The sequence below is a fragment of the Tursiops truncatus genome, chromosome 1 (genome assembly GCF_011762595.2).
Source record: "Tursiops truncatus isolate mTurTru1 chromosome 1, mTurTru1.mat.Y, whole genome shotgun sequence".
Classification (NCBI taxonomy): Eukaryota; Metazoa; Chordata; class Mammalia; order Artiodactyla; family Delphinidae; genus Tursiops; species Tursiops truncatus.
Genome location: NC_047034.1, coordinates 118,690,339 through 118,707,783, shown reverse-complemented (window position 1 = coordinate 118,707,783; position 17,445 = coordinate 118,690,339). Strand labels below are relative to the sequence as shown.

The 17,445-nt window shown below is 39.3% G+C and overlaps 1 protein-coding gene across 4 annotated transcripts in view; it reads right to left on the bottom strand.

Annotated features, from left to right (window-relative positions):
• The window catches only part of SLC44A5 (solute carrier family 44 member 5), a 383,428-nt gene that overhangs the window by 73,717 nt on the left and 292,266 nt on the right, over window positions 1–17,445 (bottom strand). For 3 of the 4 annotated variants that reach the window (XM_073788302.1, XM_073788306.1, XM_073788299.1), the window contains one exon: window positions 3,326–3,410. The exons of the other annotated variant lie outside the window; for it this stretch is intronic. In XM_073788302.1, the coding sequence (XP_073644403.1) occupies window positions 3,326–3,410 (85 nt within the window). The remainder of the gene's footprint in view (window positions 1–3,325; window positions 3,411–17,445) is intronic. 4 annotated transcript variants of the gene reach the window in all.

The window sequence follows — 17,445 nt, the reverse complement described above, 5'->3', positions numbered from 1 at the left end:
TATCTTTAATTTCTTTCATCAGTGCCTTATAATTTTCTGCATACAGGTCTTTTGTCTCCTTAGGTAGGTTTATTCCTAGATATTTTATTCTTTTTGTTGAAATGGTAAATGGGAGTGTTTTCTTGATTTCACTTTCAGATTTTTCATCATTAGTGTATAGGAATGCCAGAGATTTCTGTGCATTAATTTTGTATCCTGCTACTATACCAAATTCATTGATTAGCTCTAGTAGTTTTCTGGTAGCATCTTTAGGATTCTCTACGTAGAGTATCATGTCATTTGCAAACAGTCACAGCTTTACTTCTTCTTTTCCGATTTGGATTCCTTTTATTTCCTTCTCTTCTCTGATTGCTGTGGCTAAAACTTCCAAAACTATGTTGAATAATAGTGGTGAGAGTGGGCAACCTTGCCTTGTTCCTGATCTTAGCATAACTCATTTAATCAATCTCCTATTGATAGACACTTAGGCTGTTTCCATTTTATTATTACTATTTCATAGTACCTATAACATTAGGAATGTTTATGCAAATTTCCATCAGATATGTTCTAGGAGAAAAACTGCTGAATCACAAAGAACATACAAATTTCATAAATACTTGATAAAATATGATAAATATTATCATATTTCACTACCACCAGTAGAAAATAAGATGTCTTTTTTTCCTCTCATTCTGGTCAATCCTGGAAATTTTAATCTTTTTAATTTATTTGACAACTTAATAAGCTAAAGTAATATCTCTATTAATTTGCATTTCTTTTTTAACTGTGGTTGATCAGCACTTTCTGTTATTATTGGCCATTATATCATGTTATTTCCTGTTTATCACTTTTGCCAACTTCTACACTGAATGATCATCTTTTTCTTTTTTGATTTTATAAAAGTAGTTCATATAATAAAGCTACTGACCCACTGTCAGGTATACATGTTGAAAAAATTTCCTTTTCCTGAATTTCCACTTATCTTTTAACTTTGTATACCACTTTGTGGGTTAAAGTGGGATTACTCTGTGTCATACTTTAAAATTTCTGTTACATTTTCTGGCTTTGGGGTCATGTTTAGAAAAAACTTCTTTACCTCATTATTCTATTAACATGCCCCTGCATTTTCTTCTGTTACTTTTTGGTTGTATATTTTATATACAATATTTCCATATTTCAGTATTCATTTTGGTATAATGTATGAGATAAATATCCAATTTTATTTTATATTCATGAATGTCATTTCAGTTAACTCAATACCACTTATTTAATAATCTACTCTTTGGCTACTGACTTGGAATCCCATCTTTATCACATTTAAAATTGATGTTTGTAATTGTATTTATTTCTTTCTGCTAGTTCTATGATAATTTCATACTGTTTTAAGGATTGAAATCTGATATTTTCATAAATATTTTCACTTACTACTAAAAACTGTCAGAATCATTTAAAGTAACTTTTTATCTTTTCAAATTAATACACATTTATATAAGAATTAAAACAATTGAGAGGCTTAAAAAATATATATTTTGGAATACAATAGGTGGTTTGTAAACAAGTATATAAATTTACCAAATGATAATTGTGGTATCAGAAGTCAGAGAGGAAAAAGAGCATATTTTTCAACAAACTATTCTGAGATCAACTGGCGCTGCAATTGGAAAAAAAGAAAGTTTGATTCTTACTTCATTCCATACACAAAAATAAATCCCAAGTGCATTAGAAATTTATAACTTCTAATAAACCATAGACATACTAGAGAAATATAGCTAAATGTTATTTTCAGGAGAAGGAAGGCAATTATAATCATGACACAAAATCCAAAAACTATAAAGAAAATTAACATAATCAATTCTTAAAAATATAAACATACATTTTTAATGGCTCCATTATATTTTATTAAATACATGGGCCATAATTTACTACCATCCACATATTGTTAGGTATCTGTATAGTTTCCAATATACTGTTATTGTAAATAATACTTTAAAGAACATATCTGTTACACTAGGATTGTCTTTGAATGATCTTTATGTACTGAAATTGTGGTATCCCATTTTTGTTGGAAATAAGTGGGTCATTGGCTTAGGTCTGGGAAACATTGTTACAGAGGCCCTTTTCAAAATAGCCTATTTTAAAGAACTAGAGATTTGTGTGATCTTTTTACCACCTGGTGCTTTCTTTGTCCTTCATAGTGTGAAGGTTTTGTTGGCAATGTCTAGGAGCTTTTGAGTTACTGAGGTTAAGATAAGAATTACCATCCTAGATCAGAATTTAGTCTAGTTGTCTCTAATAGGCAATGAGGACCTTTTATAGATGTCAGCTTACCCGCCATAAACTCAACCTGACATGATTAAGGATTTACCCCCCAACCTCACCCAAATTTCTGGTTTCTCTTGATTGTCCATAATAATTCTACTCCGTGTGTGTTGTTAACCCTTTCCTAAACCTATTTTTTAAATCTGTTTATCTCTTGGAATAATAAGCTCCAAGTTATGGGTGGGCAACATGGGGACACAATAGAAATATTCTGAGACTCCTTTTTGCTGTTTTTGGTGGTAGAGAGCGCTGCTGCTGCCTTGGTTTCTTACCCTTTCAATACTAACTTTTATAGAAACTGAATTGGTTATGAAGAACCAGGGTATTGAGTAAAAACTCAGGTACTACCAGAAAAGAAATGGACCAGTGAGAAAGGAGAAAAAAATTTCTAAAAATATGAAATCTATGTTTCTGTTTTGTTTTTTCTTTATGATGAAGAAAGAAAACTTGCTTTCATAAATGAAAACTTCTGTTATAATTAACATTAGAAAGGAATTTAATGGAACATTCCCCCTTGTTTGTTTCAGCTACTTAGGGTCATTGTCAGCAGCAGGCTAGTTGTCTTGAAAAGCTGGCCTGCCACTCATTGAAGACTTTCTAGGTGTGCCCCTCACTTTGAAAGGTGGAGTGATTTATCAATAGACACTGTGGCAAAAACAATTCTAACAACTGCACTGTCTAGCTTTTTAGCAGCTCCTCAGAACTCAGCCTTCCAATAGCCCATTTCATAAGGCATTTTAAAATATGGCTTCCGATAAAATCACTGGTCCAATTCACTCAGTACAATTATATTTTTACTAAGCAGAGTCTTCATGTGTTCTAATAAAATGCTGCAGAACAATGACATCTTGTCTTAAGTCATATAGTATGAAACATCCCACCTGCTTATAAACTGCCTCTGGGGAAAAGGGGAGGGAAGTCCTTTTTTATGAACTTCAATCCTCTTATGAGTAGGATTAATGTGAAAGTGATTTCTAGGTTCCAGCTTAGACAGTAAAATCAGACAAAGCAAAGTGGCCATACTCACTCATTGGGGGTGCCCTTTTGGCCACAAAAGTGACCTTGGCTGTCTGTAGGATAGGCCACTCTTCTGGGGTCGCCATTGACCCAGGCTGCAGGAACAAGAAAAGACAAAAAAATCAGCAACAGCTGGCTGAAGGCAGTCTGATTTGAGAAATTAGAATGCACCATTGCAACACACTAACCTCTCCCCTCAATCACAAAAGATTATTGATTTTCTTAAAAGAGTAATTTCTTAATGAAAAGTAAAATAAAATATGGATGAATCAGTCAGAAAGCACATTTCTTATTCTCTCAGGATTCATCTGGGTTGTAGCCAAAACATGAGGTAATGCACTTAGAAAATGACATTTATTAAAATGTGAATTAGAGGGCACACTACAAATGCTTGGGTGGCAAGAAGTCACTTTTGCTAGGGCTCAAAACTAAATGACTTCATAGCAGAGCTAATAAATTTGCAGTACCTATTATGATGTAATTCTTTTGGGTTATACATAAGTGAAGACCATTACAAAAAATTCAAAGGAGTGAAACTATAATACCCAATTCAAATTGGCTAGTTCTTTATGATTTCTTATGACACTGTAAAGGCGAACAGTAGCAACTTCAGAAGTAACACATAATAAAAATTCACTGTACACTTTGTCTGATAATCTCAAAGCTGCCTATAAATATCAAGTGTTTTCAAACTTCATGAAATTAAAGATTTGGCTCTGTTTTCTCTGAAGATGCTGGGTGGGCTCCACCTCATACAAACTCATCGCCCTTATATACTTATCAGCTAGACTAGAGAACCACACAAAGCAACGTACATTTAGCTAAATTGGGCCACACTCCCTAATTCTAACTAAATGTTTCTAATTTCTCTAATTTGATTAATACGTTTCCTAAAAATCTGGGAAATTTATTGGTCACCTAATGCTTGTCTTTGTATATGGAAAACATATCTCTTTGTCCTTTGCTTCTTTTAACATTTTCAGCTATCTCCTTACCCACATGTAATGGATTTGACAGTTCATGTTACAATTCAATCACTCTTATGTACATAGCCTGTGTGACTTGGGAAGATAAAAATAAATCAATTCTGAATGAGAATTTTAATATGGAAAAGACACTTTTCTCAATAATTTTTCTCATCCATCCAAGCCTTTCCTTTTAGTATCCGAGTACCCAGAAAAGTCTCCTTTGTCTAATTCTTTCTTCAATGTCATAGAGGCATTGACAGTTTCATCTTCTAATACCTTCTTACAAAATCTGACTCATTCGGACAGTTCTCTGCTGCCATATGCTCCCATCTTTATTTCCCAGGATAAAGAAAGTGGACTATAAATAAGGCATTTAAATGACATCTAAGTGTTCAATGTATAATGTCTCCAGGCACTATTTTATTAAATTCTTCTTTTATATCTTAGTTTGTCAGATACCTAAGAGTTCTAATTTTACCTGACTCTATACTCTGTAATATGTTTCTTTTTTTTTTTTTAACATCTTTATTGGGGATGTAATATGTTTCTTTTAACTTTATCCCAAAATGGTATATTCCTTTTCTATACAATTATTAATTCAAAATGGTCACCTGAAGAAACATTTGGATTGCTAGGTTTGCTACTTAATATTTTTATGATCCTGAACAAGTCACTTAAATGCTTTAGTCTTGGCTTTCCAATTTGTTACTAAAAAAATGGGTATAATAATACCCAGCCCCAAAGAATGTTGAGGATATGAAAGAAGATAAAGAAAGTGGAATGCCTAAAGTGGTGCTTGGCGTGCAATATGGACTCAGTAATGATAGGTCCTGTCTTATTTGGGTTTCACAGAAACCAAACACTGAGACAAGGACTTTGATACACGTAGTTAATTTGGGAAGTGATTAAGTGGGGGTGAAGAGAGTGAGACAGGGAAGGGAGCAAAGCCAATAAAGTGCATGTTAACGAGTGGGATACTGTTATGGGTGAGGTGACTCCACGCTGCTGGGGACCTTCTGAGGAACCATGGAGAACATCTGCCCATGTTGCCGTGTCAGTGGGCATGATAAAACTATCTGCCATAGCTGCAAGCACACTTGGAAGGACTGGGGGGATGTGGGGTGGGGCATCAGCAACACCTGCTGTAGTTTTTTTCTTTTTTCATCATCAGTCATTCAGCTAAATATCTTACTAAATGATAGCTCTGTGTCCTGTACTAGAAGTCAATACCAGTATAGTTTATGTCAGAGTTCTCAACAAACACATGAAAAGGAGAGAATAAAGTTTGTAGAAGGCTTGGAGAAGAGGTGGGACCTGGAAAAGACTAGAAAATGACCAAGATTTGAGAAGGAATCGGGAAGGTGACAAGGAGTAGGGAAAGAATTATAGATTGAGGAAACAGTATAATAATAAGAGCTTCAATTTACTAATTGCTTACATGTATCAAGTACTATGCTAAATATATCATATCCATTTCTCATTTGAGTCTCACAATAACCCTATAAAGTAGATATTTTCACCTCTGATATTATTTGCAGCTCAGAGTTTTATTTACTTCTCAAGATCACCCAGGTTTTAAGTGGCATAAACAGGGTTTGAACTTAGGAGTGTTGCTCTCTAGGGCTCATGCTTTAAACATTAGACTATAGTCACTATACTGCTGCCTGCTAAAGGACAGATTGGGAATGAGCTTGTTAACACTGGAAACAAGGATATCAGCTAAATGAGGATGAGCAGTATGTTAGACACATATGGTAGGAAAGGAGATAACACAGGTGATTTTGGAGCCTCTGCCACCTGTAAAGAAGAGCTTTGTACTTGGCAGGAGAAGGAGAGAGTCTGGTTGACAGGGATCTCATGCCCGAGACAAAGGAGAGGAAGATGAACATGGAAGTGTCAAGGGAAGAGTTCTCCTTCTTGATTTTGTAGTTTTGAATTATGGCAGGTGGCTGTTTACTAAGTTGCTGCTACACCTCTCCACGTATCCTCTGGCACAGAAGTTTTGCTGCATATGCTCTGTGTTTGAGCTGGAACATCAAGTCTGAGCTGAAAGCTTCAAGGGCCAGTTCAACCAAGTCACCTCAGTCAAGGGTATCTATGTTTTCTTTATCTTCTCCATTAAGCCCACATCTCTCCACACCTCCACTGGAGGAATATGGCACGGAAAAAAGGAGGAGGAAAAGGAAATATGCAGTAGCAGTCATTCTGTCCATTAGTAAAGTAAGGGGCTTCTCAGATTTTACTCCCTTTCTTGGAATTTCTCTATTCATGGAACTTCTAGAACTGTGCTGTCCAATATGGTAGCCACTAACCACATATGTCTACTGTGCACTTAAATGTGGCTTATCTGAAGCGAGACATAATGTAACTGCAAAATACATATCAGATTTTAAAGAGAGTATGAACAACAACAAAAAAAGAATGTAAATATCTCATTAATACTGTTCATATTGAGTATATTTGAAATGATAATATTTGGTTATGGTTAATTTCATCTGTTTATTTTTACTCCCTTAAATGTAGCTACTAGGAAATTTAACATTACACATTTGACTCACTTATGTTTCTTCTGGCTCGATCTGTTCTAGAATATTTCCCCACAAATGTCAGGACTTCTCATATAAGGTGATTAATTGTGCTGTAGCATCATGGGTTTGTATGTCAGTCCTCCTCAACTCCATCATACCCAACACATCCTTTTTATAACGAATATTTGACAATGCTGCTTTTATATAAATCTTGAAGTACTATTTATACATAACTCATCTACCCCCCCACACACAATTTCTTAAAAACAAACAATAGCTGTAATGTAAATGAGAACTAAGAAAATAAGTTCTAATTAAACAGTATGCATATCAATATTGCAAATGCTCACATATGACCAAGCTAGAAGACACAGTAAAATAGGTACTTGCAGCTATAGATAGAATCACTGAATGTAACAGTTATAATTGCAGGAGGATTCAGGTGTATTGTATAGGAGACTCAAATACTGTAAGTGGTGTTGTCAATGATATGATTTTCCTAAATGAAAAAATTTTAGTAAATTCCAACCAAAAAAATACAATCTTTCCTAAAATTCTCTTGGTAGTTATTAAAACCATGCAAAAATAAAAATTTGTAATTTTAAAACAGAAGTTCTAGATTCAAATATTTAAAAGCAAATTGTCACCTACATGAGTGGTACATGGGAAAGTTAGGCAAGAAGCGGGGCAATTCTTGGTTTTGCAGAACTGTCCCAGATATTGCCAGGCATCTATCTTCCCTGGCTTCCACCTACCCACTAAAAGACAGTAGTACCTCCAAAACATGTGACAATCAAAAAGTCAACTCAAATTTTCCAGAAGACCCCCCTATGCAGTGGTACTGCTCCAGTTGAGAGCCACTGATGTAGATGTTTATTCACACTCTTAAAAATTTCCAAAATATATAGATTTCACATGGTCTTTTCCTCCCTGATTTTTTGGGGGATATGCCATCATGGAGCTCTTTCTTATAATTTAATCCCATATACTTTTTTTATTCACTAGTTTTATTTTTTGGATTCTACATATAAGTGATATCATACAGTATTTATCTTTCTCTGTCTGAGTTATTTCACTAAGCATATTGCCTTCCAAGTACATCCATGCTGTTGCAAATGGCAAAATTTCATTCTTTTTTATGGCTGAGTAGTATTCCATTGTATGTATATACGCATCTTCTTTATCCATTCATCTGTTGATGGACATTTGTTTCCATATCTTGGCAATTGTAAATAATGCTGCTATGAACACTGCAGTGTATGTATCTTTTTGAATTAGTGTTTTTGTTTCTTTTGGCTATATACCCCAGAGTGGAAATGCTGAGTCATATGGTAGTTCTATTTTTTTTTTAAGTACTGCATTTTCTTTTTAATATTTATTTATTTATTTAGGTTGCACCAGGTCTTAGTTGTGGAAGGCAGGCTCCTTAGTTGAGGCTCCAGGGATACTTAGTTGTGGCTCACCAGCTCCTTAGTTGCAGCAATGGACTCCTTAGTTGTGGCCTATGGGCTCCTTAGTTGTGGCATGCGAACTCTTAGTTGTGGCATGCATGTGGGATCTAGTTTCCTGACCAGAGATCAAATCCAGGCCCCCTGCATTGGGAGCACAGAGTCTTATCCACTGTGCCACACTTTTTTTTTTTTTTTTTTTTTTGGGAAACCTCCATACTGTATTCCACAGTGGTTACACCAATTTACATTCCTATCAACAGTGTACAAGAGTTCCCTTTGCTCCACATCTTTGCCAACATTTGTGATTTGTGTTATTTTTGATGACAGTTATTCTTAGGGGTATGAGGTGATATCTAGTTGTGGTTTTAATTTGCATTTCTCTGATGATTAGCAACATTGAGCATCTTTTCACGTGCCTGTTGGTCATTTGTATTCTTTGGAAAAATGTCTATGTTAAAATTTGTATGGAAACACAAAATACCCTAAATAGCCAAAACAATCTTGAGAAAGAATCACACTCCCTGACTTCAGACTATACTACAAAGCTATAGTAACAATATGGTATCGGCACAAAAACAGACTTATAGATCAATGCAACAGAACAGAGAGCCCAGAAATAAGCCCATGAACTTATGGTCAACTTACAACAAAGGAGGCAAGAACATACAATGGAGAAAAGACACTCTCTTTTTTTTTTTTTGCTGTACGCGGGCCTCTCACTGTTGTGGCCTCTCCCATTGTGGAGCACAGGCTCCGGACGCGCAGGCTCAGCGGCCATGGCTCACGGGCCCAGCCGCTCCGCGGCATGTGGGATCTTCCTGGACCGGGGCACGAACCCGTGTCCCGTGCATCAGCAGGCGGACTCTCAACCACTGTGCCACCAGGGAAGTCCCAAGACAGTCTCTTTAATAAGTGGTGTTGGGAAGACTGGACAGCTACATGTGAAAGAATGAAATTTGAACATTTTCTAATACCATATACAAAAATAAAATCAAAATGAATTAAAGACCTGAATGTATTGGGTTGGCCAAAAGGTTTGTTCACTTTTTCCATAAGATGGCTCTAGTAGCACTTAGTTGTCTTTCATTGGAAACCATTTTGTTAGATTGCATGTGACAGCTGTCATATCAGCATGCACTTAAAAAAAAGACATCAAAATTGGTGAATTTTTGTGTAGCCATTTTAATATTGAAGATAGAAGAAAAAAGCAACATTTTCAGCATATGATGCTTCATTATTTCAAGAAAGGTAGAAACACAACCAAAAGGCAAAAAAAAAAAAAATATTTGTGCTGTGTATGGAGAAGGTGCTGTGACTGATGGAGCATGTCAAAAGTGGTTTGCAAAGTTTCATGCTGGAGATTTCTCGCTGGACGATGCTCCGTGGTCGGGTAGACCAGTTGAAGTTGATAGCGATTAAATCGAAACATTAACTGAGAACAATCAACGTTATACGTGAGATAGCCGACATACTCAAAATATCCAAATCAAGCGTTGAAAATCATTTGCACCAGCTTGGTTATGTTCATCGCTTTGATGTTTGTGTTCCACATAAGTTAAGTGAAAAAAATCTTCTTGACCGTATTTCCGCATGAGATTCTCTATTGAAACGTAATGAAATCATTCTGTTTTTAAAACAACTTGTGATGGGCAATGAAGAGTGGATACTGTATAACAATGTGGAATGGAAGAGATCATGGGGCAAGCGAAATAAACCACCAACCACACCAAAGGCCGGTCTTCATCCAAGGAAGGTGATCTTGTGTATATGGTGGGATTGGAAGGGAGTCCTCTATGATGAGCTCCTTCTGGAAAACCAAACAATTAATTCCAACAAGTACTGCTCCCAATTAGACCAACTGAAAGTGGCACTCGATGAAAAGCATCTGGAATTAGTCAACAGAAAATGCATAATCTTCCATCAGGATAAGGCAAGACTGCATGTTTCTTTGATGACCAGGCAAAAACTGGTACAGCTTGGCTGGGAAGTTCTGATTCATCTGCCGTATTCATCAGACATTGCACCTTCGGATTTCCATTTATTTTTGTCTTTACAAAATTCTCTTAATGGACAAAATTTCAATTCCCTGGAAGACTGTAAAAGACACCTGGAACAGTTCTTTGCTCAAAAAGATAAAATATTTTGGAAGATGGAATTATGAAGGTGCCTGAAAAATGGCAGAAGGTAGTGAAACAAAAGGGCGAACATGTTGTTCGATAAAGTTCTTGGTGAAAATGAAAAATGTGTCTTTTATTTTTACTTAAAAACTGAAGGCACCTTTTGGCCAACCCAATAAGACTGGGAATCATAAAACTCCTAGAAGAAAACATAGGCTGAACAGCCTTTGACATAAATTGTAGTAATATTTTTTTAGATCCATCTCCTAAGGCAAAAGAAAATAAAAGCAAAAATAAACAAATGGGACCTAATCAGCTTAAAAACTTTTGCACAGCAAAGGTAACCATCAACAAAATGGAAAGACAACCAACTAAATGGGAGAAAATATTTGCAAATGATATGATCAATAAGGGGTTAATAACCAAAATACATAAACAGCTCATACAGCTCAACCTCAAAAAACCAAACGACCTGATTAAAAAATGGACAAAAGACCTGAATAATGCCATTTACTTTTATTCAGCTGATCAGCATGTTTGGCGGCTTTCAAATATGTCCATAAATTATTTGACAATTTTCCTTCAAATAGTGGTGCTTAATTCCCTATCCTTTGAGTGTGGACTAGACTTAGTGACTGGCTTCTAATGAATAGAATGTGACAGAATAATATTTGGTGACTTCCAAGAATAGGTCATAAAAGGCAGTGCAGCTTCCTCTTTGCTCTCCCTCTCTCTATTTTAGATCAGTAGCTCTAGGGGAAGCCATCTGACATGTCATGAGGACACTCAGACAGTCCTATAGAAAAAGCCCACGATTGTCAGCAGTCAGCAAGAACTGAAGCCTCGTGGTGACATCCGTGCAAGGGAGCCATCTAGAAGGCTGACACCTCACCATAGTCACGCCTTCAGCGGAGTGTGGCCTTGGCTTACATCTTGACCGCTACTTCATAAAGAACTCAGAGCCAGAGCCACAACCAAGCTATTCCCAATTCCAGACCACAGAAACTGTGAGATAAGAAATGTTTGCTTACTTTACATTGCCAAGTTTGAGAGTAATTTGTTATGCAGCAATAGATAACTAACTACTATCTAGCTTTTAAAAATCTTTTGTATACTTGAAGCAGTTAAATCATCTTTCTCTCCTTCAACCTAAATATTCACAATACTTAAGTTTTATTTTCTATTTGATTTCTATTTTTATTTTCTCTTGTCATGTTTTAAACTCATAGCTACAATTCCTAGGATTTAAGTATTTTTTGTTGCTTCGCTATATGATTTAATACATGGAGCCTGCAATTTGATTTAAAATATGACTTAGGGCCTACCTAACCAATTACACGTTATCTGATACCTATTTACCTTACTTCTTTAAAAAAAAGTTAATATGAAAACTTTATCTTAAAGTGTGGGTCTAGAATATAGTCAAACTCCCATTCAATCATTCATACTGAATTGTCAGTCATCATATTCTTATTAAGTTAAATCATTCATTCATTCACTGGGCCTTACTATTGGCCAGTGCAGAGGGAAGATGGTTTCTGAAGAATGATAATGGATTCGCTTAAGCTTAACCAAGTCACGGCCTTAATTTTAGCTGCTGTTCAAGTTGTAGTCTCTCTGCTGGAACAAATCAAAGCAGCCTCTGCCAGGTTGCATGCAGCAATTGAGCTAACAAAAGCTTTCTCCTTTCCCAGTAAGTATAAACACCAGGAGCATTTGCTTTCAATTGGCAGGGATAGTGCTGCATCCTCACCATCTCCCCTTGAAGTTACATGACCTCCTAGCTCTTTGTCACAATTTAGTCTGCAAGATTTTTTTTTTTTTTTTTTTTTGCGGTACGCGGGCCTCTCACTGCTGTGGCCTCTCCCGTTGCGGAGCACAGGCTCCGGACGCGCAGGTCCAGCGGCCATGGCTCACGGGCCCAGCCGCTCCGCGGCATGTGGAATCCTCCCGGACCGGGGCATGAAACCGTGCCCCCTGCATCGGCAGGCGGACTCTCAACCACTGCGCCACCAGGGAAGCCCTAGTCTGCAAGATTTTAATATAATATCTTACCTCACAGGATACAACACAGATTCCTTACACTGATGGCATCATGCTGATAAGATCTGGAGAATATTGGATAGCATGTAACCTGGATGTCTTACAAAGACATACGTGTGCTAATGGATAGGAGATAAACCTCATGAAAATACAGGAGTCTTCCAGTAAGATCTGAGGGCCTGGTAGTGATATCTCCTCCAAAGTAAAAGATAAGTTGCCGTACCTTGCATTGTCTGTTATTTAAAAAGAGGCACAGCATTTAATGGCTGCCCCAAGAAATAAAGTGCTTTTCAGATAATCCAGGTTACTGTACTAGCAGGTCTGCCACTAGGTCTATATGGCAAATGCCTATTAGAGGTTCTTATGGCTTTGGAGAAAATCCATATCCTTTCAGCAAATAAATGTTCTTCTTTTGAGAAGTACCTCCTGAATGTTGAATGATCACCTAATGACATGAGAAGCCCATCAGTGAACTGAATGTTATCTGATCCATCAAGCCTAAAGTTGGCTGTGCCCAAAGCACTCCCTTATTGAGTAGAAGTGGTGTATTCATTCAATGCTTGAGAAGGTCATGAAAAGTTTCATAAAAAGACTGCTCACAATAATACGGTGTTGACTCCTGAGGCGCGGCTTTAACACATACCTATGGCTCATGGAAATGTCCCTGTGATTATTTGACTAGGAAGCAAAAAAATCAAATCAGATTTACAGGTGGAGCATCTGTTGGCACAGATCAGGAGGCATTCTTCTGGTTATCTACTTTGACTGAAAGAAGAGATGAACTGAATCTGAAACGTTTATCTATTCATAGACTTTGGCCACATTATCACAAACTGGAAAAGAAAAAATATTAGACAACCAATGGCAAGGAAGTTTAAGAAATATTAGAAGTACTGACTTCCAAATGTACTCAGAATATGAAAATATTTATGTCTCATGTGGCTGCTTAGTAAAGACCCCTCTGTAGAGACAGCTTTCAATAACGAGATGGAAAATTAATTGTTCAATGATTTTGTGAAAAAGTAATCATGACAGTAGGGATGAAAATTATGCATGGGTTTTGGATAACATGGACTTTTATTCACAAAGGCTGACCAGGATCCCAACAATGCTTATGTGACAAATCTGTCAGCAGTGGATAACCAACACTGAACTCAGTCACCCAGAATAGCCATCCTTATGGAACAAAACACCCTATGCAAGATCTAGTTAAAGCACCACCTAGGAAGCAAGCCTTTCAAGGTTGGGTTGCTGTTTTCTAGAATACAGCAAGATCCTAGCAGGAAATAGATGTTATAGTCACCCAAGATAATTGCAGAGAGCTTAATAAAGAAATATTTACAAAGGTATGGGCAGAGTTAAGGAAAAGAATAGTTGGTTCAGAGCCCAGAGGCTAGCTACAACAGGGAGTCATTTTTACCTCTAGGCCTGAAGGGGCAAAGGAGGAAGGAGTTCCCTAAACCCAGAGAGAGAAGCCAAATGGAAAGAGTTGACTGACTGGACTTGGGGCCTTAGGTAGAGAGGTGCAGTTAACCTGTGGTGACCTACCAGCAAGAGAATCAGAGGAATAAACTCCATAAAACCATTCTCTTACACTCCAATCTGCTGTTGATACCTCCCACAGACCAAATTGGAAGCCAGGGGACAAGAGAGCCTGTGGATGTCATCATAAAAGCCAACTTCTCTAGGGACAGAGCAGGGTGAAGAATGGGGTAGAGAAGAGATCCAAGGGGTTAAATGAATAGTACCCAGCTCAGGGACTTCCCTGGTGGTCCAGTGGTTCAGACTTCGCCTAGCAATGCAGAGGGTGTGGGTTTGATCCCTGGTCAGGCAGCTAAGATCCCACAAGCCTCACGGTCAAAAAAACCCAAAACATAAAGCAGAAGCAATATGGTAACAAATTCAATAAAGATTTTTAAAAAATGGTCCACGTCGGGGGAGAGCAGGAAGATGGCGGAAGAGTAAGACGCGGAGATCACCTTCCTCCCCACAGATACACCAGAAATACATCTACACGTGGAACAACTCCTACAGAACACCTACTGAACGCTGGCAGAAGACCTCAGACCTCCCAAAAGGCAGGAAACTCCCCACGTACCTGGGTAGGGCAAAAGAAAAAAAAGAATAAACAGAGACAAAAGGATAGGGACGGCACCTGCACCAGTGGGAGGGAGCTGTGAAAGAGGAAAAGTTTCCACACACTAGGAAGCCCCTTCGCGGGCGGAGACTGCGGGAGGCGGAGGGGGGAGCTTCGAAGCCGCGGAGGAGAGCACAGCAACGGGTGCGGAGGGCAAAGCGGGGAGATTCCCTCACAGAGAATCGGTGCCGACCGGCACTCACCAGCCCGAGAGGCTTGTCTGCTCACCCGCCGGGGCGGGCGGGGCTGCAAGCTGAGGCTCTGAGGCTCGGGTTTCGGTTTCGGACGGAGCGCAGGGAGAGGACTGGGGTTGGCGGCTTGAACATAGCCTGAAGGGGTTAGTGCACCACAGCTAGCTGGGAGGGAGTCCGGGGGAAAAGTCTGCACCTGCCGAAGAGGCAAGAGACTTTTTCTTCCCTCTTTGTTTCCTGGTGCGTGAGGAGAGGGGTTTAAGAACGCTGCTTAAAGGAACTCCAGAGACGGGCGCGAGCCGCGGCTGAAAGCGCGGACCCCAGAGACGGGCGCGAGCCGCGGCTGAGGGCGCGGACCCTAGAGACGGGCGCGAGCCGCGGCTGAGGGCGCGGACTCGAGACGGGCGCAAGCCGCGGCTGGAGGCGCGGACCTCAGAGGCGGGCGGGAGACGTTGGGGCTGCTGCTGCCGCCACCAAGGGGCCTGTGTGCGAGCGCAGGTCGCTCTCCACGCCCCTCGTCCGCGGAGCCTGTGCAGCCCGCCACAGCCGGGTTCCCGGGATCCGGGGACGACTTCCCCGGGAGAGCGCACGGCGGGCCTCGGGCTGGTGCAGGGTCACGCCGGACTTTGCCGCCGCAGGCCCGTCCCGCATTCCGTGCCCCTCCCTCCCCGCCGGCCTCAGTACGCCAGAACCCCCGAATCAGCGGCTACTTTAACCCCGTCCTGTCTGAGCAAAAAACAGACGCCCTCCAGCGACCTACACGCAGAGGCAGGGCCAAATCCAAAGCTGAGCCCCTGTGAGCTGTGAGAACAAAGAAGAGAAAGGGAAATCTCTCCCAGCAGCCTCAGAAGCAGCGGATTAAAGCTCCACAATCAACTTGATGCACCCTGCATCTGTGGAATACATGAATAGACAGCCAATCATCCCAAATTAAGGAGGTGGACTTTGGGAGCAAGATCTATGATTTTTTTCCCTATTCCTCTTTTGTGAATGTGTATGTGTATGCTTCTGTGTGAGATCTTGTCTGTATAGTCTTGCTTCCACCATCTGTCCTAGGGTTCTATCCGTCCATGGTTTTTTCTTAAAATTTTTTTCTTAATAATCAATTTTAATTTTAAGAACGTTATTATACTTTACCTTCATCCTTTCTTTCTTTCTTTCTTTCTTTCCTTCCTTCCTTCCTTCCCTCCTTCCCTCCTTTAGACAACAAATCATCCCAAATTGAGGAGGTGGTCTCTGACAGCAAGATTTATGATTTTTCCCCCTTTACCTCTTTTAGTGAGGGTGTATGTGTACGCTTCTGTGTAAGATTTTGCCTGTATAGCTTTGCTTCCAACATTTGTCCTAAGGTTCTATCCGTCCCTTTTTTTTTTTTTTTAAATAAGAATTTTTTAATTCAATAACTTTATTATACTTTATTTTATTTTTACTGTATCTTCTTTCTTTCTGTTTTTCCTTCTTTCCCTCCTTCCTTCCTTCCTCCCTCCCTCCCTCCCTCCTTTCGTTCCTTCTTGCCTTCCTTCCTTCTTTGCTTCTTTCTTTCTTTCTTCCTTCCTTCCTTCCTTCCCTCCTTCCTTCCCTCCTTTCCTTCTTTCTTTCCTCATACTTCTACTAATTCCCTCTACTTTTTCTCCCTTTTATTCTGAGCCGTGTGGATGAAAGGCTCTTGGTGCTCCAGCCAGGAGTCAGGGCTCTGCCTCTGAGGTAGGAGAGCCAACTTCAGGACACCGGTCCACAAGAGACCTCCCAGCTCCACATAATATCAAACGGCGAAAATCTCCCAGAGACCTCCATCTTAACACCAGCACCCAGCTTCAATCAACGACCAGCAAGCCACAGTGCTGGACAACCTGTGCCAAACAACTAGCAAAACAGGAACACAACTCCACCCATTAGCAGAGAGGCTGCCTAAAATCATAATAAGGCCACAGACACCCCAAAACACACCACCAGACGTGAACCTGCCCACTAGAGAGACAAGATCCAGCCTCATCCACCACAACACAGGCACTAGTCCCCTCCACCAGGAAGCCTACACAACCCACTGAACCAACCTTAGCCACTGGAGACAGACATCAAAAACAGGAGGAACTACGAACCTGCAGCCTGCAAAAAGGAGACCCCAAACACAGTAAGATAAGCAAAATGAGAAAACAGAAAAACACACAGCAGATAAAGGAGCAAGATAAAAATGCACCAGACCTAACAAATGAAGAGGAAATAGGCAGTCTACCTGAAAAAGAATTCAGAATAATGATAGTAAGGTTGATCCGAAATCTTGGAGATAGAATGGACAATAGAATGGACAAAATGCAAGAATCAGTTAACAAGGACCTAGAAGAACTAAAGATGAAACAAGCAACGATGAACAACACAATAAATGAAATTAAAAATACTCTAGATGGGATCAATAGCAGAATAACTGAGGCAGAAGAACGGATAAGTGACCTGGAAGATAAAATAGTGGAAATAACTACTGCAGAGCAGAATAAACAAAAAAGAATTAAAAGAACTGAGGACAGTTTCAGAGACCTCTGGGACAACATTAAACGCACCAACATTCGAATTATAGGGGTTCCAGAAGAAGAAGAGAAAAAGAAAGGGACTGAGAAAATATTTGAAGAGATTATAGTTGAAAACTTCCCTAATATGGGAAAGGAAATAGTTAATCAAGTCCAGGAAGCACAGAGAGTCC